This window comes from Mesoplodon densirostris, chromosome 20, assembly GCF_025265405.1.
Source record: "Mesoplodon densirostris isolate mMesDen1 chromosome 20, mMesDen1 primary haplotype, whole genome shotgun sequence".
Taxonomy (NCBI): domain Eukaryota; kingdom Metazoa; phylum Chordata; class Mammalia; order Artiodactyla; family Ziphiidae; genus Mesoplodon; species Mesoplodon densirostris.
This window is the reverse complement of record NC_082680.1, coordinates 32,568,508-32,592,452: the sequence shown is the minus strand read 5'-3', so window position 1 is coordinate 32,592,452 and position 23,945 is coordinate 32,568,508. Positions and strand designations below refer to the sequence as shown.

General features: G+C 44.6%; 1 protein-coding gene across 2 annotated transcripts; it reads right to left on the bottom strand.

Moving 5' to 3' along the window:
* Positions 1–2,402: 2,402 nt before the first annotated feature.
* Positions 2,403–22,831, bottom strand: AP3M2 (adaptor related protein complex 3 subunit mu 2). 2 transcript variants are annotated; one of them, XM_060085848.1, is made up of 9 exons: positions 22,775–22,831; positions 20,993–21,330; positions 16,885–17,056; positions 13,152–13,289; positions 7,835–7,920; positions 7,450–7,583; positions 5,633–5,840; positions 5,231–5,375; positions 2,403–4,075 (listed from the first exon to the last, which is right to left on the bottom strand). In XM_060085848.1, the coding sequence occupies exons 2-9, from the start codon at positions 21,263–21,265 to the stop codon at positions 3,975–3,977; spliced, it is 1,257 nt and encodes a 418-aa protein (XP_059941831.1). In that variant the 5' UTR covers positions 21,266–21,330; positions 22,775–22,831; the 3' UTR covers positions 2,403–3,974. The 2 variants fall into 2 exon arrangements, with proteins under 2 accessions (XP_059941831.1, XP_059941830.1); XM_060085847.1 differs by lacking the exon at positions 22,775–22,831 and adding an exon at positions 21,415–21,448.
* Positions 22,832–23,945: the final 1,114 nt, after the last annotated feature.

The window sequence follows — 23,945 nt, the reverse complement described above, 5'->3', positions numbered from 1 at the left end:
GCCCAAGAGCTTGGTTCAGGGGGGAAAACACCAATTTCCCTGAAATGCTAAAGTCCCTGGACCAGTTCCATAAACGTGGGTCACAGGAATGTAAGTCACAGATTTCCTGACTTCAGCCTGATGGCTTACAAGTTCCCCTGTGAAAGTGGCAGGTTTTGTCTTAGACAGATGTGCATCTTAGCCATTTCGGGAAAATCACTGCTGGAGGACAGCAGTAAGGAAGACCCCGAGCATCTCTGGCCAGAGTTGAGCTGGTTTCAGCCCCTCCCTCCTTGCAGGACAAGCTTTTCTTTGGGTAGTTGGGTTAATGAAATGAACTGAAGCAGTGAGGGCTCCTTTGATGGAAATGCAAAGTTAAAAGGCCCCAACATTCCTCTGAGTGAAGTCCTGGAAACCAAAGGCTGCATAAAGACAGGTGCTCAGCAGAGGCCAGTGACTGAGCTCCAGGCAGAGTCCCAGCCCTGCAGGACTGATTCATGTGGATGAGGCTAAAACACACTCAAAGCACAACACATCATTACCCGGTGTGGGTGAGAAAAGTCAGGGTAAACTGTCTGGGACTTGTCGGGGGAAGGAAATGGGTATAAGGGGAAATTAAGTAGTATTTCTTTACTATCCCCAGCTGGTTCATACTGATAAAACAGATAGATGCTAATAGACCCAAAGAACAAAAAAGATTCTCAGATAATTGTGCAAATTGTTTTAATGGGTAAAGGCCTAGAGGAACTCAAATGATTGAAACTCTGACCCCCCTGGAGCCCCAATCTTAAGTCAGGTTGTCAAAAGAGTGTCACAAACTTTGGTTCCACATTTAACTCTGAAAGCCAAAGACCCAAAGTCCCCAGTACTTGGGATCTTGGGGGAAAGTTTAAGCTTTTCAAATTCAATTCCCTTTTAAAAATTCTAACCATTAGAAAAATTAATGTCATCGCTGGCACTGAGTCACCACCTACTGGCCACAGAGGAAAGTACAAATGTTATAAAATGTCCCCGGTCACACGACAAGGTTAGGGAAGCAGCCCGACCAAAGGAAGAGACGCGAACGACTGAAACAGATAGGTTGGGGTAGTAATAAACACTCAACAACACTTGTGGTTAGAAAACAGAAAGAAGTCTTAGTCTCCCCCAGGCCACGAGGGACCTAGAGAAGGAAATCAGGACAGACGTAGGAGAAGGACCCTTGTCTACACTTCACAGGAGACTCCGGGAAATCTCCACTACAATTAGGATGACTGGGACCTCGGAGCCCTGTTTCACGCCCTGATTAATCAACCCAGGAAGATCGAGAGAAAGGGAAAAACACTAGAATAGACGCCAGCAGTTTGGATGGTTTTGTCTTTCACACGCTAGGCGGGACATAACTTGATGGCTCTGGACCTTTGTTCTCACAACCTTCAAAATGACATATGGCTTCAGGTCTGCTGGTTGGAAAGTGCAGAAGCAGTGAGATCACCATGAACTGGCTTCTTTCTTCCTGCTTCCACTGGGGCGTGTGGGCACGGCATCACCGCTGGTCCTAGTAACAAGACCCTCAGGACATGAAGGACTGTTAACACTCAACTTAATTAAACATTTAAACACAGCAGATGCTTCTGCACGTTAAACACATATGGAACCGTATGGAACCGAGCGGCTCAGCAGAGGCGCCCGGCCCCGCCTATGCTAACACACCACCGGCTGGAGGGGGTGGCCAGGGGTCTGCAGCCCAGGGGTGCCTCCCATGCAAAGGCCTGTGGGTCCCACAGCCCCGGTGCTTTATTTCTCCTTAAGTTCTTCCCTTGAAATTAGGATGAGCTGCCCTGGAGGGACAGCTGGACTTATAAACCTAAGAATATTCAGGGACCAATACTGGTTGTTTCCTATGACCGAGGAAACCCTGAAATCCTCCAGAGCCCTCGGGAGAAGCAGCTCCGGTATTCTGGAATCCACAGGCAGAGGCGTCTCCCTTCCATGGCAGGTGTGTATGGGACCTGGGAATCCAGGACAAATTCTGGAGTGATGGTGTATGAGACCCATGTGCTGGTTGTCCACAGCACAACTGACCCCAGAGGAAAACCATAAAGCAACGGTATTCTGCAGCAAAAACAAGTCCAGGAAGTAGGAAGAGAAGAAAACTAGAACAAAAAAATTGCTGAAGTATCTGCAAACAAGGTTTTAGAGAAAAATTGTAGGGTTTGGAGAGTACAAGGTCTTCATTTTCCTCCCTGCACGAAGCCGGGTGCAGTATCGCTCCTAAAGGGATAATCTTAAAAACCTGTCTTTTCTATAAATATTTCAATGGGTAATGGGCCTATTACACTAGAGTAAAAATTCCCTGCTGGGGACACCTGAGGTCTGCCTTCAGTTGCCCGTGTTTCTTAAACCAGGCTACACAGGATCAACACAGCCCATCTTCCTACAACATCAGTTTTATTCAACGATTCAGGAGATTTTTTTGTCTTAAAACAAAAACCGACTGGTCGATATACATTGTTAATACATATATAGTAGAGACTCCGAGGAAATCACTTTCCTGGGCAGCTCCCAGGACTGGCCGTGCCCTCAGCGGTCAGCATCCTTTTCACTTAGGGTCACCACTGGAAAAGCTGCAGACGGGAAGGTTGGACTGCAGCACCAGGGCGGCGCTGACAGACAGGAACAAGGAACCACTGGGTCACAGAGGTGGCATGAGGGGGCCATCTACACTCCGATACCATGACACACAACCTGCTGCCCTGGGGGTGATGGGACCGGCTTCTCTGAAGCGCTCCTCGGGGAGCAGGAATTCTGTAGAGTGAAGTGAGTGGAGCCGTTGGGGGGTTAGGGAAAGAGGCATTTCAGGCAACACCCCCTGGAAGAGGGCAGCTCATCCTCGCTGAAGATGCCAGGCCACGTGCTGGAGGCATGCAGCGGTCAGTATTGGAAAACCGGTCGGAGAGCACCGTAGTCTTTAAGGGAAAATCGGATTCTCCTGGGGTTTCCGAGTCAACGGTGCACTCGAATTTAAGAAGTTTCCAGTGCATTTCCAGAAGTACGAATTTTTATGTTTGTATGAAAGCAGATGGGTCAAAAAGAAAGTCACTCAACCCTGTTCCTCCCAGCCGCCCTGCAGGTGGAGCTGGACAGCTCCTCCCGCCTTCCTCACTTCAGTGTGCGGTGCGCACGTGTGCTTCACGCCGCCCCGAGAACAGAGCCTTCCTCGGCCCTTCCTTGGCTAACGGTCCTTTTCTTCCAAGCTTGCTCTTTCTAATCTTTCTTCCCAGCTTGAAATACAAAAACAGGACTTGCCTGGTGATGCGGTGGTTAAGAATCCGCCTGCCAATGCAGGGGACACGGGTTCAAGTGCTGGTCCCGGAAGATCCCACATGACGCGGAGCAACTAAGCCCGTGCGCCACACCTACTGAGCCTGCGCTCTAGAGCCCGCGAGCCACAACTACAGAGCCCGTGTGCCACAACTACTGAAGCCTGCGTGTGCCTAGAGCTCGTGCACCACAACAAGAGAAGCCACTGCAGTGAGAAGCCAGTGCACTGTAATGAAGAGTAGCCCCTGCTCGCCTCAACCAGAGAAAGCCCGTGCGCAGCAACAAAGACCCAACGCAGCCAAAAATAACTAAAAATAAATAAATTAAAAAAAAAAAAACTAAAGACGTCTTTCCTTGGCTTAAGATAATTAAAGCCAAGCGAGTTAACAAATGCTGGTCTCTTCCTGTGGTAACCATGTCACAAGTAGTTACATACGGCATCAAGTACCTCCCCCTGCATCGCACGCCTCTGCTTTGAGAACTGACTTGGTGCTGCTGGTGTGTGGGTTCTGCGCAGGCCTCCCTGGCGGCCTGGCCTCCCTTTGTTAGCTCCGGGGCACTGAAGCTACGGGAATACAGGAGCAGGTGGTCCAGAGTGGGCAGTGACCTAGGAGAGGGCTGACAGTTTTTACTTTTAGACAAGTAAGCAATGAAAAAGTGTTCGTGGCTGTTCCCTTTGCAGAACTCTCCCTTCAGGTTCGAACTTGGAACTTGCCAGCTTTGGTCATGTATTTTATGCCCTTAAAGGGTTTGTACTTCTCTCCATACATATCCAGACGATTCACTTTGAGTCCTGGAAGGAAGGAAGAACAAGACATAAGCATTATTCAAAAGAAGCAGGTAGAAGAACTGTTTAGGTTCGTTTCAACTCAAAGAGATCCGTGGGCTAGAAAAAGCTGCAACAGTGAACTGGAAAATACCTGCCCTTACTTATATCACTTAAACGCAGCCGACAGATACTTCACTCTTGGTATACAGGCTGAAAATAAAACCCTGCCCCAATGAAAAGCTAGCCTATTCGGAGACCTATTCCTCAAGTGGAAAGGGCAGAAAGTTACACGCAGGCTGAAATGAGGGTAAGGGAAAATGAAGACCGCTCCAGATTTTTCTCAAGTTATGGGGTTGAACATATGAATTAATAATAACAAAATTAACAAATTCATAATCAAATAAAGGTATAACTAAATGAATAAATTAATGATGAAAAGTGATGAATTAATACCTGGTGCTTGCTAAATATTCTCACTATACTAAGAAAGGAACATTTTATACTGTGCAGAGCTTTAAAGTTTATTAAGTATTTTAAGATGAAAGAGCTTATCATTTAAATGAATTCTAATCACTTAAACTAGACAAGGCCCGTTGGTAAAAAAAAAAACAGGAACTTCATATAAAGCTGAAGTCATCTCCTATCCATCTGAAAGGGTTGGTCTAAGGACTAAATAAGAAAATAGATGAAAAGAGCTTAAACGAGTGCCTGGCACATAGTAAACGTCCGCTAAGGGGTAACCTGCGGGGTGTAGACTATAGTCAATGACTCGGATTGGCCCGAGGGTTCCCAATGATAACAGCACCTGTGAAATCTTCTGAAACTGGGGGAAAGGAATTCTTCTTTCAGTCACCAGCTGAGAATGCGGACACATGCCTCTACTGAAAGCCCTGGGACCCCAATCAGCAGGCCCAGGGTGACTCAGCCTCGTCCTGTGAACGCTTCTGTCTCCGATACCGTTTCCTTCTCACATGTGTCTCAGACGCTTTTATTCACGTCACTTAAGCCAACTTTGAGGTGAGGATTACGGACTTTCTCCAGAAATGTGCTAGGAAAGATCTGCCTAAAGATCACGTATCCGGTAACGAAACACAACTCTGCAGACAGGGAGGCTTTGTGATGTCGCTCGCTGCCTTGGCCACTTGCCCGCCCCACAACCTTGGGCTGGGTGTCACTCACCAGAAATGGCCAGCTGCTGGATCTTAAACTGCAGGTTAATCGTGGGGTTCTCATCGGGTTTGGAAGCTCCAGCCTGAAGACTCATGGTCCCCTTCAAACTGGGGAGCTTTTGGGGATTTATTTTTCCTACATCCCAAGACAGCATCTCCAAAGAAACAGGAAAGAAGTTAACAGTGGAACCTTCATCTGAGGCGCCGGAGCTCAGGGTGTCTGTTCACAGTTTTCCTAGCGGCCTCCAGGGTGTTTCCCAGCAGAGGATACTATTTGTTACCATAAATTATCTCAGTGTCCTAAACCACGTCCCTCTGATCCATCTCCCCTTGCCGCAAGATATAAAGGGATCCTGCAGAGTTCCTGCTATTTATAACAAGGGCAGCTCAAGCCTCCCGCTTACTCTCCTACCTTGGTGACCGGGTCAAACGTGTGCGTGCCCTGAGACGGCGTGAGGCTCATGTTCAGGACGCCTCTGGGCATCTGGCTGCTGACCGTCACCCCCTCGATGGTCTTCCCCATAGTCTGCTTAGGGCCCACCGTTATTTCAAAGCGGCCGAGAGAACTACTGTCCCGGAAGCTGATGTTATGTTTGACATAAACTGGAATCGCCACCAGGCTGGAAAAGAGAGAGACAAAAAGCCCGTGTCGTTAATGTACCGGAAAAATGGCCACACTTCCCTTTTTTTTGCCCCGCTGGCAGCCTTTCCTCCCTCACCTTACAAAGTAAGCACAGAAAAACCCTCTAGACATCTTTAATTATTTTCTTTTTGTAAAGCTAAGATGCTGACTAGTAAGTAAACTAATTCTTCTAATGACTCCTTTTTTTTTTTGCGGTACGTGGGCCCCTCACTCTTGTGGCCTCTCCCGTTGCGGAGCGCAGGCTCCGGACGCGCAGGCTCAGCGGCCATGGCTCACGGGCCCAGCCGCCCTGCGGCATGTGGGATCCTCCCGGACCGGGGCACGAACCCGTGTCCCCTGCATCGGCAGGCGGACCCTCAACCACTGCGCCACCAGGGAAGCCCTCTAATGACTCTTTGAATGATATCAACAAAACCAAGGCGCAGACCCTGCAGACTATGAGAAAAAGGCGGGGCAAACAAAAACCACGTTTCTGTGTTTTACTTTGTGACATGTGACCAATAATTATTTGTACTTGGGAGGGTAATATTCATACCTCACGGAGCTTTTACAATTTCTAGAGAGTGCTTTTACCTGACTTTGATCCTTAAAAAACCCTAAGGGGTAGGGTTGTCATCTGACAGAAGAGGAAACACAGAAGCTACAGGATGATACTAAAGTTGTAGCCATCCTTAGCATCTGTGGAGCGCCTCCTACGGCCAGCGCTACTCTAAAGGTTTTCTCTCTATTAGCTCATTTAATCCTCCCTGTAAGTATGAAGCAGGCACTGCCTCTGTCCTGATGTCATGAATACTGACATCCTCATACGTAAGTGAGGTTAACTAACTTGCCATGGTCATATATCATAAGCACTACGGGTGGGGCTTAAGTGTGGGCAGTCTGATTCCAGAGCCTCTGCCCTCAGGCGCTCAGACATTTCCCTAAATTATTCATTCCGAATCCCACAGGAAGGCTTCAGTGGCTGTGAGGTCCCACAGCTCTCTTCAGTCTGCATACCTTCTACTATACACCTTCCCCTAAAAGCCCTCAGACTCCATAGTAAAGAGAATGTGCAAGACCAAAAAATCACTGGATTTTATGGTTTTTCATAGCACCATTCATGGCTTTTTTGAGTGGAGGGGATTGAATACAGGTGTTCTCAGATTCCAATCTGAGAAAAGAAAAAGTTCCCATATATATATGTAATATATATAATATATATATATAATATATATAATAACAATATAATATAATATATATTATATATATAATAACAACAATAAAACTTACAGCAGTAAACCTAACGAGCACTTACTTTGTGTGAAGCACTATTTAGAGTCTCTTCTTTAACCCACATAACAAGGTACTTTTATGATTTTCAACTTACTTATTACTGCATTACTTATTACTTCAACTTTCTTAGGTAAGAAAACAGACACGGAAAGGATAAGCAAGTCGCCTGAGGTTACCCAATTAGTTACCCGGAGCCCAGGGAACTCCAGAGCCTGAGTTCTTCATCACCATGGACACTGTTTCCAAATACACACGCACATGCACGCACACGCACGCACACGCACACTCCACCCTGTGGTTCGATGGCTGCTTACTTCTGTGCACTGACGTGGTACGAGAGCAGGCGGAAGTTGCCGTCGGGCGGGATGAAGGAGAGGATGCGCTCGGACTCCCAGCGCTTGAAGCGGACGCAGGGGTGGAAGCTGACGTCATCCAGCAGCCTGGGGTTCTGGGTGACAGGCAAGGGAAAGCAACAAGCAGGAATTAAACACCGCACTTCTTTCAGGAAAGTAACTCAGATGCTGTTCTCACTGAAACACACACACACAGATTCTGTCATTTCTTTTAGGAAATTCAAGCCCAACATGAGCTTTGTGGTTGTCCTTGATCACTTCTTCGGGTCCCATCCCCTTCCCACCATTCTGTCATTCCAGAAGCATCTCATTTCCCAAAAACTAAATCTCTGGCCCAGGATTTTACCATGAAGGAAAGTGTAAGGTCGGGCATCCCGGTCAGCTTGACGCAGGCATCGATAACCCCCTGGATCTCGGCAGTGATTGTGGACCCTGAGACAGAATAAGACAGAAAGAAGGTAAAACCCTCTCTGTCCCTCCCAACCAACATCCCTCCTCCCTCCTCCTTCTTTAACTTTCTCTTTTTTCTCCCACCCTATTTCCTCCCTTCCTTCTTCCTCCCCTCCCCCGCTCTTTCTTCTTTCCTTCTGTCCATCCATCCATCCATCCATCCAAATCACATACCCAGTCCATCTGTCCTCCTTCTAAACCTTCATCGACTGCATAACAAGCGCAAGACACTAATGAAGCAGTGGGGATAAAAGATTGGTGAGACAGTTACTAGCCTAACGGAGTCTTCAATCTAGTGCCAGAATCAAACAGAACACCGCTACCTTAACCAATGGCTCAGAACACTAAATTCATACCAGAAACTGCTCTCCCTAAGGGCACCAAGGAGCTTTGCCACCAGATGGAATGGATACTTTTGGTCTTCACCCTGCAGGCTCTCCCCGCTGCAGGGCCCTGTGCCCACTTCCTTCTTTCAAGTGTTCCTTTCTCCTAACCGCTCCTATTTCCTGTTTTTCTAGCTCTTCTCTCTCGTGCCTTCCGCAGGTTTCTTTGGACATCCTTTACATGTCCCCATCTTATCACAGTTCTGAACTTCTCTTTTCTTGAACTTGACACGGTCTCCTTGGGTTACTTTACCTCCTTCCTAAGGCTTCCATTTCCACTGATGGCCAATTATTTCCTAATCCTTTTTCCAGTTCAGCCTCACCCCTGCCAACGGGACTGCTCCACCTGCAGAGGCCTGAGGCACTTCAAGCTCCACGTGTCCAAAAGCGAGTCCCTTATCTTCAGTCCTGGATCTGCAACTTCGCTTTTCCTTCAGCTTCATGATAAAACCATCTATCCTGTTGCCTAAGCCAGAAACACGGATGCGTCCTTGATGACTTCCGCCCCCTTGGCGTCCATATCCCGCCAACGCTCCATCCCCTCTTTCCGTGACTTCTCCACTCCTCTCCATCCTCACTACTATCACGGAATCTGTACCTTGGCCTGGACTCCACCACAGCCTCCCGCCTCCCTGCCCCCAGACTCCCCCCAACTCCACACCACACTGCACGCAGCAGCCAGTTGGACACTTCTCAACGACAAACCTTGCCAAATTATTCCCAGCTTAAAACTCTTCCATTGCTCCAAATGGTCCTCCTTAAAATGGCATACAAGATGCTTCACCATCTGGCCACCTAGAGCTTCTTGGGTTTGGTTTTTTTTACTTTTTTATTGAGAGCAAACTTGGAGTAAAATGCAAACATCTTAAATGTCCAGCCCAGGGCTTCCCTGGTGGCTCAGGGGTTAAGAATCCGCCTGCTGATACAGGGGACACGGGTTCGAGCCCTGGTCCTGGAAGATCCCACATGCTGTGGAGCAACTAAGCCCGTGCGCCACAACTACCGAGCCTGTGCTCTAGAGCCTGCGAGCCACAACTACTGACCCCACGTGCCATAACTACTGAAGCCCATGTGCCTAGAGCCCATGCGCCGCAACAAGAGAAGCCACTGCAATGAGAAGCCCGCGCACCGCAACAAAGAGTAGCCCTGCTCACTGCAACCAGAGAAAGCCCGCACACAGCAACGAAGACCCAACACAGCCAAAAATTTAAAAAAAAAAATGTCCAGCCCAGTGAATTTTTAAATATGTTCACACCTATGCAGATACCACCCGCGTCAATTTGTGGACCCTCACGGCATCCCTGCACACTCCTGTTGCCCATTCCAGTTCACCCAAGTCCCTAAAATCCTGACTTTTATTACCTTAGATTAAGCTGCACGTTTTCAAACGTCATAGAAGTGTATATGATCTTACGCATCTGACTTTGCTGCTCAATACCGTGAGATTCATTCATGCTGTCAGGTGTACCTGCCATTCTTTTTCTTTACCGTAGAGTATTCCATGGTGTGATCATATCGAAATTTCTTTATCTTTTGTATTACTGATGGACATTTGGGTCCTTTCCAGCTTGGGGCTAATATGAAAAGCTGCTGTGCCTACTTTGTTTTAAAGCCCCATCACTTACTTTTCTTTTTTGAACACCTCTCAATCCAATCACACTACTTTATTTCCCCACAATATTTTACTCATCTTATAGTGTTTGCACTGCTTTGCTCCCAAATCCACGTAGGTGTTACTAACTCCTACTCATTCTCCTGACAAAGCGTTGGTTAGCTTTACAATTTGCCCTGGGTGGGAGAGGACCTCTCTTATGCTCCATCTTTTTCCCTTTCTCTCTCCCTCGCTAGACTTTCAGGAAGCTTCCTGCAGCCACAGACCCTGTCTTAGTCACCATCACATGCCCATGATCCGGCACTCAGGTACAGCACCACTGGTTCTCCGTAAGCACTTTCTGGATGACTGAGTTCACTCATGTGAAGAGAACTTTCTCTAAATTTCTAAGCTCCAAGGACTTGTAGTCACATCAACCTATCCCAATGGATAGAAAAGAAGGTTCTCTGAATTTTAGTGATTACAACTGTAGTTCTGCCATGAGAATTGAGAGTCAAATACCTCCAAAAGGAAATCTGATCAACAGGAGATCAGGTTGTTACTTTTCTTTTTCACTCGAGAGGATAAAACCAGTGGAAGTGTAAGCTGAGCACTGGTCTGCATCACGTTTTTCTTATTGCTTTTCTTTCAGCTTTGTTGAGTTATAATCAACAAATAAAAAGTGTATATATTTAAGGTGTACGACTGGATGTTTTGATACACATATACCCTGTGAAGTGACCACCACAATGAAGCTCATTAACATATCCATCACCTCACACACTTAGTTAGATTTTCTTGGTGGTGAGGGCCCGTAAGCCCTGCACTCTTAGCAAATTTCAAGTAGAGGATACACATGTGAGGCGATGAAGGGAATCCTTTCACAGTGTATATGTATATCAAATCACCATAATGTACATGCTAAGTATCTTAGTTTTGTCAATTACAGGTTTTTTGTCAGTTACACCTCAATAACACTGAAAAAAAAAGTACTCAACTGTAGTCACTGTGCCATATACTAAATCTCCAGAACTTTTTCATCTGTGTAAGTGAAACTTTGTACCCTTTCACCAACATCTCCCCACTTCCCTCTCCCCCAGTCCCTGGTAACCACCATTCCAGTCTCTGCTTCCATGAGGTTGACTACTGCAGATTCCACATATAAGTGAGATCATGCGATATTTGCCTTTCTGTGCCTGGCTTATTTCACTTAGCATCATGTCCTCCAGGTCCATCCACGTTGTCACAAACGGCAGGATTTCCTTCATTTTATGGCTGAATAACATTCCTGCGTGTGAGTCTATCTCACATCTTCTTTATCCATTCATCCATCAACAGACACTGAGCTTGTTTCCATATCTTGCCTATTGTGAATAATGCTGCAGTGAACACGGGGTGCAGATTATCTCTTTAAGACACTAATGTCACTTCCTTTGGATCTATACTCAGAAGTGGGATTGCTGGATCATAAGGGAGTTTTAATTTTTTGAGGCACCTCCGTACTGTTTCCATAGTGGCTGCACCAACTTACATCCCCCCCCAGCAGCGTACAGGGTTCCCTTTTCTCCACATCATTGTCAACACGTGTCATCTTTTGTCTTTTTGATGTGAGGTGTGAGGTGGTATCTCACTGTAGTTTTTTTTTTTTTTTTTTTTTTTTTTTGCGGGACGCGGGCCTCTCACTGTTGTGGCCTCTCCCGTTGCGGAGCACAGGCTCCGGATGCGCAGGCTCAGCGGCCATGGCTCACGGGCCCAGCCGCTCCATGGCATGTGGGATCTTCCCAGACCGGGGCACGAACCCGTGTCCCCTGCATCGGCAGGCGGACTCTCAACCACTGCGCCACCAGGGAAGCCCTCTCACTGTAGTTTTAACTTGCTTTTCCCTGATGGCTGGTGACACTGAACACCTTTTCATATGCCTGTTGGTCATTCGTATGTCTTTTTTTGAAATATGTCTCTTCAGATCCTTTGCGCCCACTTTTTTGTTGGATTATCTGGGGTTTTTTGCCATTAAATTGTATGAGTTCCTCGTGTATTCTGGATATTAACCCCTTATCAGATACATGGTTTCCAGATATTTTCTCTCATTTGTAGGTTGTCTTTTCCACTCTGTTGACTGGTTCCTTTGTTGTACAGAAGCTTTTTAGCCTGATGCAATCTCATCTCATCTATTTTTCCTTTTGTTGCCTTTGCTTTTAGTGTCATATCCAAAAAATCACTGCCCAGACCAGTGTGAAGAAGCTTCTTCCCTATGTTTTCTGCTAGTAGTTTTATGGTTCCAGATCTTATGTTTAGGTCTTGTATCCATTTTGTATGTGGTGTGAGATAAGGGTAACTTGATTCTTCGACATGTGAATATCCAGTTTTCCCAACACCACTTACTGCAGAGACTAGCCTTTCCCCATTGCACGTTCTTGGCACTCTTGTTGAAGTCCAGCTGGCTGTAAACACATGGATTTATTGCTGAGCTATCTATGCTGTTTCACTGGGATACATGTCTGTTTTTATGACACTACCATACATTTTGGTTTCTGTAGTTTTGTAATATATTTTGAAATATAGAATTGTGAAGCTTCCAGCTTTGTTCTTGCTCAAGACTGCTTTGGCTATTTGAGGTCTTCTGTGGTTCCATATGAATTTTAGGATTGTTTTTTCTATTTCTGTAAAGAATGCCATTGAGATATTTCTGTGGATAGCATTTGGGATTTTGATGGGGATAGACTGCTTTGGGTATTACGAACATCTTAACAATATTAATTCTTCCAATCCATGAACAAAGCATGTCTTTCCATTTATCTGCTCTTCTTCAATTTCCTTGATCAGTGCTTTGTAATTTTCAGTGTATAAGTCTCTTCGGTTAAGTTTATTCCTAAGTATTTTATTCTTTTTGTTGTTATTGTAAATGGGATTGTTTTCTTAGTTCCGTTTTTGGATAGTTCATTGTCTGTGTATAGAAACACCACTGATTTTTGCATGTTGATTTCGTATCCTGCAACTTTATTGAATTTATTAGTTCTAACAGTGTTTGGTTGGAGTCTTTAGAAGTTTCTATATGTATGATCATGTCATCTACATCATAACACTTCAGTCCAGTCCTAATACACAATGCTTGACACAAAATAGCCACTAAGTTAAAATGAATGACCTTGAATGGGGGGTAATTCTGGTACTAGCTAGCACTATCTAAAAGGGGCCTCTTTGTATTTTCATAGTTCTGTGAACAAGCCGAAAGCACTGACCTGATTTATCAATGATGGCATCAATCTCTTCAATCACATCAAAATAGGCCTCATTGTTGGTATATTTCACCCCAGTTCGTCGCCAAGGCACCACAGACAGCTGCCCGGTGGGAAGCTGGTCACCCACATTGGTGCTTCCTGAGACAATGAATATTTGATAATTAGATGTAACTGATTATCCAACAACCAGAGAACACTTCCCCAAAAGTTTCTATACATCCGCTATGCATGCACTTAATTGAAGAATTTTTCCAAGAAAAAGATTATAGCTTTCCCAACTTCTATCTTGGTAACCTAATCTATTTTAAAAACTTTTCACCAGCTGGTCTGCCTCCTCAAGCAGAATAAAGGTTAACAAGTTACCTGAGAAACAGATATCATATTTTGGTTTTGAAAGTAACCTGAACTTGGTCTCTCAAATTGCACAATAGCTTGCAGCTTAAATAATGCATTGTCTTTCGGTAGGGATGGTAATCTACATACTGATATAAAATTTTCATGGGTAAAAACAGTATTCTACTTTGAAGCAGGTTTTTAGATACATTTATGCCAGGTATTAAAATGTATACATAAACATAATCTCTCTTATACCAATACTGGAACTTAGGAAAAGAATATAAATCAGATCGTTCCCTGTCTGTAAGAATTGTAAGTTGATTCCTTGATTTGTTTTTTTCCCCACAGGTATTAAATTTTTTTTTTAATTCAAAGGTTCTATACTGAAATTCTGAAATAGAACTAATTTAAAATCTATTTTCTTCTAATGTAACCTGGATCTTTTTAATATAAAGAAGGAAACATTAAACACACATATAGTCAGCAGCTTTACAAAACAATTCAACTAAGAGAGCTGGTTCTCAGAGATCTTTTCTAGATTTAAGTGAGATTCAGGAAAATGACTTCACAGTATTTATAAGTGATTCAGTCACTAACAAAGCTTTTAAAGTTTTAAATGAGCCCAGAATATTGAAAAACCTGACAATGTGTTTTCTTAAAAAGAGGCACTATGTATTAAAACATATCAACAAGCTATAATAATTAAAACAGTATGGTTATAAGGCAGGAAAGCCTAAAAACAGACCAAAAATCCAATAATGACTTAGTGCAAGATAAAAATATCATTTTAAAACGAGGAGGGCTTCCCTGGTGGTGCAGTGGTTAAGAATCCACCTGCCAATGCAGGGGGCACGGGTTCCAGCCCTGGTCCAGGAAGATCCCACATGCCATGGAGCAACTAGGCCTGTGGACCACAACTACTGAGTCTGCTCTCTAGAGCCCTCAAGCCACAACTACTGAGCCCACGTGCCACAGCTACTGAAGCACGCACGCCTAGAGCCCGTGCTCCGCAACAAGAGAAGCCACCACAGTGAGAAGCCCGTGCACCACAACGAAGAGCAGCCCCTGCTTGCCACAGCTAGAGAAAGCCTGTGTGCAGCAACAAAGACCCAACACAGCCAAAAGTAAATAAATAAAATAAAAATAAATAAATAAAATGGATGCATGCATACTTAAAAAAAAAACGAGGAAAAGGGGTAAAGTATTCAATAAATAGTGCTAGGGAAACTTGACAGTTTTGGAGAAAAAAACACAGAGCCTTACTTCACCAAGACAATTTCCAAATGGATTAAAGAATTAAATCTAAAAATAAAATCATAAAAGAACTAGAAGAAAATGTATTTTTTTAAAAGAAAGACTTTCCCTTCTTTGAGATCAAAAAGACATTTTCCAATATTTCCTTCTAACAATTATAAAGTTTCTTTGTGTTTAATTCTTGATCCAGCTAAAATTTATTTTGTATATACAGTGAGTAGGGGAACTTCATTTCTTTTCTGTATCAAAGTTGACTGCCCTGATACAATATATTTAACAACTGGCCCGCAGTCCATGGATTTGATATATGAGCACATTTATCTATACCAAATTCCTATAAAAGGATCTGTTTCTGGACTTTCTATTTTATCCCAATCATCTATTTGTCTATTAATGGGCTAATACTATATCTTAAAAATTACCTAAACTTCATAATATATCTTGATTCTGATAGGACACATTTTTTCTCTTGCTCTTTTTAAAAAAATATTTTTCCCCCAAACTGTCTTGGCTCTTAAAGTATATCTATTCTATGAGTTTTTGTCTAATGTACCAAGTGAACTTAAATATGTCTTGATATTTGACAGGGCAAATTCTTCCAACCCCTCTGTAATTACTTTTTAAAATGTATTTTTCATTCAGTTTGTCAAATTCCATAAAAACTCTTGTTTATATATTAAGCAAGACCCAAAATGTAAAACCTTAATGAAGCAGAATGATTATTTTGACTACATCAAAAAACTTTAAAGGTGGCTAAACAAACACCACCTTGAACAATGTTAACTGACCAGGGGCAGGATGTGAGAAAACATCTACAACAGAGCATTCAAAATACACAGAGACTCCTGCAAACTAGCATGTGTATTTACAGTATATATGATAGTTTAATATCCTTAAATGAAAGGGATACTTTTCAATTAGTAGGAAAAAAGAAAAACATTTCAACAACGACAACAAAAAAAAAAACGGGCAAAGGACATGAAAAAGTAAATCACAATAGAGGAAAAACAGTCAGTGAACACTTGAACAGGTTTTAACTTCCTTAGTAATAAAAAACAAGTTTGGAAATAACAAGATATCACCAAACTATCCAATTGCCAAAGTTGTAAAATAATTAATAACGATAATAATAGAGTTGGCCAGGATGCATAATTGCTACTGAAAGTATAAACTGACGTAACTTCTCTGGGGGGCTATATGGCACAATGCATTAAAGTCCTTAAGACACGCACACCTTCTGATCTGGCACTTCCATTCCTAGTACTGAAAAGGTATCATTCTAGATGTGCACAAAGATTTAGGCATAAGAATGCCAATTCCTTGCCATTTAAAAGAACAAAAAATCAGAGACATCATAAACAGGGACACAGTAAATGACCTGGGATCTATTCCATATGGCAGAAAATTGTAAAGTCACCAAAAATGATGTAGATGAATATTTATCATATGGGAACATGTTCACAAAACAATGATGAAAAGTTAAGTTTAAAAATATACAACAGGGCTTCCCTGGTGGCACAGTGGTTGAGAGTCCGCCTGCCGATGCAGGGGACACGGGTTCGTGCCCCGGTCCGGGAAGATCCCACATGCTGCGGAGCGGCTGGGCCCGTGAGCCATGGCCGCTGAGCCTGCGCGTCCGGAGCCTGTGCTCCTCAAAGGGAGAGGCCGCAGCAGTGAGAGGCCCGCGTACCGCAAAAAAAAAAAAAAAAAAAAAAAAATATATATATATATATATATATATACACACACAACAGTTGTTTTAAAAAATTCCACCTGTCCATCTATTATCCTGATGTCTAGAAAAGATAAAAGATATACACCATATGTTAAAAGTGTGGTGGGACTGAGAAATTTTCATGTTTTTTGTGCTTTTCTGTGTTTCTGACATTCCTACAATAATCATGTGCTACTTCTGTAATCAGGCAAATTATTTTTAAAGGAGAACAGCTCATTCTATCATTGAAGTCAGAATATTTTCTATATAACAAAAATATATTTCATGTTATATTCCAAGACTGTAAAGAATAAAATTAAAGCACCTGGACATTTGAGATCCCCAAAGACAAGCACTCAAAACAATGCACAACAGCAGGCTAAGCCACACCCAGGATGGTGGCAGCTTTCCCTGGGGTCCCCCTCGTACCTGTGATGGTGTTGACAACGGTTCGAAGGATAGTGGGCGGCTTTATCAGTTCTTTGAGGATGTTCGACTCGGTAGCCAATGGAAACCCGTTGTCAAGCATCTCTTCCAATACCTCATAAACCACAACCACATTGTCTTTTATCACTGGCTCTGAACAGACTCCAAAATAATCCTGATGAAAATACAATACGTGTATACATTTGTCACTCAGAGACTGTGATGAGTCAAGGAATGCTCCCAGAGAACAAGGATCGAGCCCTGCCCACACGTGTTTACTCTGTGCTTCTGGCATCTTCTAAAATAAGTGAATGAAGCATAACCATGGTTCTCTTAGGCAGGCCCAGTTTGGTGGAAAGAACACCGGACTGGATTTTTCCACAAGTGTCATTAATAACTTTTCATAAACTCGAGTAAGTCATTTACTCTCTTTGGGTTAGTTTCTTCAACTAATAAAATATGAAGAATACAAAACTGAATCTAGACTATTATATGTGTTTATGAACATGAATTTGAAAGAAATATGCAAAGTGATAATACCTGGTATGACATACATTGGACCTGAAAATTTTTTTAACCCTTACTGTTGTGCTATTCCTTAACATTCATGCAGCAAGTAAGAATTGAGAGGGCTTCCCTGGTGGCGCAGTGGTTGAGAGTCCGCCTGCCGATGCAGGGGACACAGGTTCGTGCCCTGGTCCGGGGGGATCCCACATGCCGCAGAGCGGCTGGGCCCGTGAGCCATGGCCGCTGAGCCTGCGCATCCAGAGCCTGTGCTCCGCAACGGGAGAGGCCACAACAGTGAGAGGCCCGCGTACCACACACACAAAAAAGAATTGAGAGAGAAACAAAATGAAATGAGGGGGTGAACTAGCACACCTGAAAATCTCTTTGGATCCCCTTGCTCCAAGATGCTAGGATTCTAGGAACACTTTGTCCTTTTATTAACAAAGGTTAAACTTAGATACTAAATTGTCTGGGTTGTGGAAAAAGCACTGGATTCCAAATCAGAAGGCCTGGGTAATAATCTTAATTGTCACCTACTAGATTAAGTCATGCTGACTAATTTGGGTCTTGATTTCTCTCATAGTATAATCAGGATAATAACATGGGATGCACAGGGTTGTAAAAACTCAGCCTGATGGATGAACTGAGAACATGTATGAACATGCTTTGTAAACTACAAAGCACCATGTAAACTGTGGTGCGCGGCAATGAAATGATGCAGAGAGAAATGCTGTCGCCTCTTGGCGTGCCCCTCCTGGCAGTGCCAGCAAATCTGCTGCTGGGCCTCTCAGACGCCCTCTAGGGCTTCATCCACTGAGGGAAATTCACCCCTTTTGAGAAAAAGCCCATTTTATTCACGGGTGGCACTGACTGTTAGAAAGTTCCTTCTTTTGCTAAACTGAAATTTGCTTCGTAGGTCTGCCTTACAGAACAGGTTTACATAACAGCCCCACAGTGATCTAGTGATCTGAAGACCAGGACAAGATGTGACTTGCATTTTTCTTCACAGGGCCGAACTCCCTGACTGGTCCTCCCACTATTCGTGCTACAGTAAGGTTTCTAGATGCTTTCACTGTCTTGCCATTTCTTTGAATTTGCTCTAGTTTTCCAATAGTCTCCTCAAATTATGACATCCAAAACGGAACACAGACTCCAGATATGACCTAAATTACATCAGATGATGTCAACGGTCAGAGACATTCCAATATCCAAGAGCAGTTAGGAGTCAGGAATGTGTTTCTAAAACAAAGAGATTTCTTCTTTAAAAAAATGAGGATTGTAGGGGGGGAAAAGTTATACATTTCCTTCTCAAGAATGATTTTATTGTGAAAAATAAATAAAACACCTCCCTCAAGAAAAGGGAACTCTCCTACATTGTCAGTGGGAATGTAAACAGGTGCAGCCACTATGGAACAGTACGGAGGGGCCTCAAAAAACTAAAAATAGAGCTACCATATGGTCCAGCAATCCCCTCCTGGGCATATGTCCAGACAAAACTATAATTCAAAAAGGTACATGCACCCCTAGGTCCATAGCAGCACTATTCACAACAGCCAAGACATGCAGCAACCTAAGTGTCCACTGATGTATAAATGGATAAAGAAGATGTGGTATATATACATACAATGGAATACTACTCAGCCATAAAAAAGAATGAAATAATGCCATTTGCAGCAACGTGGATGGACCTAGAGATCATTGTACTAAGTGAAGTAAGTCAGACTGAGAAAGACAAATACCATATGATATCACTTACATGTGGAATCTAAAATATGACACAAAGGAACTTATCTATGAAACAGAAACAGACTCACAGACATAGAGAATGGACTTGTGCTTGCCAAGGGGGAGGGAAAGTGGGGGAGGGATGGACTGGGAGTTTGGGGTTAGCAGATGCAAACTCTTATATAGAGAATAGATGGACCACAAGGTCCTACTGTGTAACACAGGGAACTATATTCACTATCCGGTGATAAAACATAATGGACAAGAATAAGAAAAAATGTATATATGTATATATATAACCGAATCACTTTGCTGTACAGCAGAAATCACCACAACATTGTAAAACTATACTTCAATAAAATAAACTTTAAAAAACACCTCCCTCGATTTTCTAATCAGGCAGAATGTAATTTTCTCAATCAGCAGCTGGCAGAGACTGGTGAGCAAGGCCCAGCGCCACAGCAAAGTGCGTGCACTTCCATAGCGGGAGCTCTTTCCACTATGAGGGAAAGAACGCAGCCAGAGAACACACATCAGATAAGACATTAAAATCAGGATGCGTCCGTTTACTTTTAACAAATGCTTCCAAAATGGCAAGCTCTGAAGTCCCAGCCTTCCAAAGTAGCCACTTGATGTTTTCTCCAATTCCTCTGTGGTTTCAACTAGATTAAGCAACATTCCTCACTTCCTGCCTTGTAATAAGTTACATCATATCACTACGGAGATAGGGAGCAGACTGTTAACGGGGTAAAGCATCCCTGTGGAAATCCTAACAAGGCCCAGCTCAAGCGGCTGAAGATCAAAACTGCTGGGCTCTTCTAGTTCTTCCACGTACTGGGGTTTATCATTCTCAGGTTTTCACTGTGTGATGGAACAAGTATGCCACTGGAATCCCAGAGTAGAACTACCAGAAAAGAATTTGGGGAAAAAAATATAAATATATGTATATTCTTTGGGGATGAAACTGTTCTAAACATGTGATCTATATCTGAGGGCAAATGAAAGGACTCTTTGACTTGCTTTTTAATTTTTATCGTAATGTCTGGGTGCTTGTTCTCTTCTTCTCCAATCCCACAATTTCTGTATTCATGTGACCAATTCCAGGCCTCACATGACACAGAAGTTAACCCAAAGGGCCCTTGATTCTCATGGATCGTTGAGTTATGCAAACAACCACAACCGTTAGAAGTTGAGCAATCCTTTTAGGGAGAGAATGTCTGAATCCAGAGTCTGGGCAGCCTAAAATCCTGTGCCATAAAGGGTGTTGACATCCTGGTATGACATACCTCCCCACGCCCCAAGATCTCCAAATCTATTCCTGAAGGAAAAACTCGAAATGAAAACTGTATCTTGGAAAATGTGTCACTTAAGTTTTTACAGGTACAGAAGATTTTCCAATGTTAAGTTTGCAAAACAGCCCGTCACTGGTACTCATATGCTGTGGATGAGCACCCCAAATTCAAGCTGAAGAATGGGTTCCCAAATTATCCCTGCCAGGGTGAGTGAATCACTTTTTGATGCAACTCAAAGCAATGTCGTTAACGATGGTTAACATCAAGTCTACCATAAATAAAAAATCGAAACTCCTCAGCTTTGTGAACAAAATGTAAGACAATTCCAATCTCTAGAACTGAAATGACTGTATACCATCATACCAAGTAGGGTGGCTTTCCCAGGCAATGGGTTCAAAAGTATACAACCTGTCATTCTAGATGCAGCCCGTTCAATAAATAGAAAGAAGCGTCTTACCAGATGGGAGAGGAAGTGAGCAATGTCAGAGTTTTAATTTCTTTTTTAAGTTCCTTCACTGAGGCTGAAAACAATGGAAACAGAACTATAAAGACACTTTGTAAGGACGAACTTCCTCACATTCACGCACCTGAAACGTGTCCACTACTCGGTGAAGGAACTCAATGACAAACAGAGGTGGCACCTCCGTCTGGATCACAGCCACAAAAAAGATCTTGTGACGGTAAACACTTAGGAGATAGTGGTGAGGGGTGGAGATAACTGGAGGCACATTTTCAGCCTCAGTTGCTCGCTCTTGTGCCTCGAAAAAGTAATCGCAAACAGAACGGCTGACCACACTCTTCCAGTGCTTCTCCAGGAAAATATCTCCAGAGGAGTTGATCAAGAAAAGGCTGTGAATCATGGTGGAGACTGTCAGTGAGAGAGGAAAGTCTTTTTCCGTCCGACAGCCTCTGCAAATGCTCAACTCTAAAAACAAGAGAAGCTATGATCAGTTCCAGTCAACCAAAACCCCCTCCCCATCTGTCCAGCAGCCCAAGCCTTCTTACCCACCTTTCAAGACGAGACTCAAGTCTTCCGCTACTGCAGGAGCCCTTAGTATCCCTCCCTAGAATTCCCAAGGGTAATTATCAGCCATCTCATTTGTCAGCTAATCATATACTGTCATCTCTACTACTGCCTGAATCATATCCATTTAAAATTCCACTTAATTTTTGAGTGTCTATTTTCTCAACTGGACTGGGAGCTCCTTGAGAAGAAAAGCCCCTGCCTCATGTTTTTTGTTGCCTCCTTGTAACAAGAGGGCTTCAAAGAACACTGATGAGTTTCATGTATTTGGCAACAACACACACTTATTAGAAATGGTTATGGTTGTGTAGTCTCATACAGTAGCCATAGGACAAATGGGGCCACTGAGCACTTCAAATGTGGCTGGTCCAAACTGAGATGTGCTGTGAATGTAAGACACGCACCGGATTCTGAAGGCTTTGTATGGGAAAAAAAAGAATATAAGATAGCTTACCAATAATTTAATATCAATTAATTAAGTCAATTAATAATATTAAATTAATATGGATTATACTTAATATTGATATTTTGGATATACTGGGTAAATAAAAGATATAAAAATTAATTAACTGGTTTATTTTTTTAATGTGCTTACTAAAACATGTAAAATTACATAGTATGTGGATCGCTGCCTATTTCTACTGGACAGCGATGGTCCACGGAATAGAGCTGTCGTTGTGGTCTTGATTTATCCAGTCAGAACCCATTCTCTAAGTACATGTTATGCACAAGGCTCTACATTGGATGCCTTTTAAAAAATCTCTCTGGGGGATCCCCCAGGTCCCCCAGGCGGCGTCATCTCTACGGTGCCAGTCCCCAGAAACGAGGCGGCCGCGCGGGACCCCAGCTGTGGCCACTCCGCGAACTGGTCCAGGTGGCCAAATCGCAAAGGCCTGTTGTACCAAGTGCCGCAGGGTGAGCTTAATCCCTCTGCCGGCGACGAGACTGCGGGAGGGAGAGGGGGTCGGGGAGCCACGCTGTGGCGGCGCAGAGTCGGCTGCCAACGAGGGTTATTTCTGCGCTGGTCGCAGGGAGGATGGAGGCCGCTTGGGGCGAGGTAGACGCGGGCGGATTAAGGTGTGCGCACGATCCGGGGCTGAAAAGGGTCGCACGTCTGCGCACCTGCGTCGCCATGACAACAGTGTCCCCTCCTCCCCCAGCCCTCCGGCCGGAGCAGGCCACCTCCCCAGACCGGGACTCAGCCCCTCACCTCTCCCTGCCGCATCACGCAGCTCGGAGGGTCGGTCCGGCTGCACCCCGTGGCCCCGCCCCTGCCCCGCGCGCCCCCGCCCAGACCCCCGCGCGCCCAGCCCCACCCGGGACCCGGGTCATCAGCCCTCCTTACCCCACTTGCTCTTCGCAGCGCCCACCGTTCGGCCGCGCAGACAGGCCCCGCCCCCAGGCGCCCCACCCCGCGCCCGCCGGCCGCCGCTCGCCCGCTGATTGGCCGGCCAGCGGGACTCTCGCCAGCACCGCCCGCGACCGAGGTCTGAAGGCCGCTCATTGGGCATCGGCGATCCATTGCTCCCCTCTGATTGATCGCGGTCCGCCGCTCACCCTGTTCTGGAGCCCGCAATTGGCCCTTGTTCAGGCTCCGGTAATCTCTGATTGGTGCAGCTCTGGGGCTCTGAGCTCTGATTGGCTGTCATGAACAGTCAGCGGACCGCCCGGCCCCTAGCCACCCAGTCACAAAAGGCCCGGGCGTCTCCCCTGCCACCTGCGTAACCGCGGAGTGCGCCTCGAAAGGGATGCAAAAAGTGTGACTTCCAGGGCACGATTTATCGAAGAGCATATCATGGATGATAAATCCTGAGCAGTAATAACTACTGTCCATTAAATAAGTGCATTTAAAAAGGGACGTGATGCTTTTTCATTTACGTGCATTGAGTAAAGGTGATTGGCTGTAACGGCGTCCTGTCAAGAGCTCTGAACCTGGGTTCAGGAGGCCTCTTTCAGCTCCAGCTGGACCACCACCTGCTCGACCTTGGGCAAGGCACTTAACCTTTCAGAGTCTCAGTTCCCAGATCTGAAAATGAGGGGGTTGGGCAGGTCTCTCTCCAAATTGCAGTGGAGCTCTGATGACTATTTTAAGTTTGAGTCAAGCCACTGTGACTCAGAAAAGCATGCAGTAGAAGTCAAAAGACAAGGTTAAACCTAGTTGTTAAGTGGGATGGGGTGTGGAAGGGGTTTGCCGCGGTGCCTGGACATTGAATATGTTCAATAAAATGGTAAGCTGTGGTGATGATGGTAATGATGCCCCAGACAAGGAGCGCGTCTCCCTACCTGTGCTGTGGTTTTCACTTGGAGCGGCAGCTCCTCCTGACACAGGACCATGATAGGTGTTTATTGAAGGTGGCATGGATTGTTCTTTGCCATACTTGCTAAGGGCAGATAGTTGGCTAATTTTGAACGAAGTCCGAGAGACAACCGCAAATCAGAATGGCTGAGTCATGAGGCATCGTCCTGTAGGGTTAGGGGCTCTGGTGCCAGACCCCCGGGTTTGAATCCTGCTCCAA

Bases quoted from the DNA above. Each gene is read 5' to 3' on its own strand.
- AP3M2 (XM_060085848.1), bottom strand. From the start codon at position 21,265: ATGATTCACAGCCTTTTCTTGATCAACTCCTCTGGAGATATTTTCCTG. The intron at 13,290-16,884 runs GTACGAGGGGGA...TCATTGTCTCAG, and splicing joins CGTTGTCAACACCATCACAG to GAAGCACCAATGTGGGTGAC. The intron at 4,076-5,230 runs GTGAGTGACACC...CCTTCCTTCCAG, and splicing joins CCAGCAGCTGGCCATTTCTG to GACTCAAAGTGAATCGTCTG.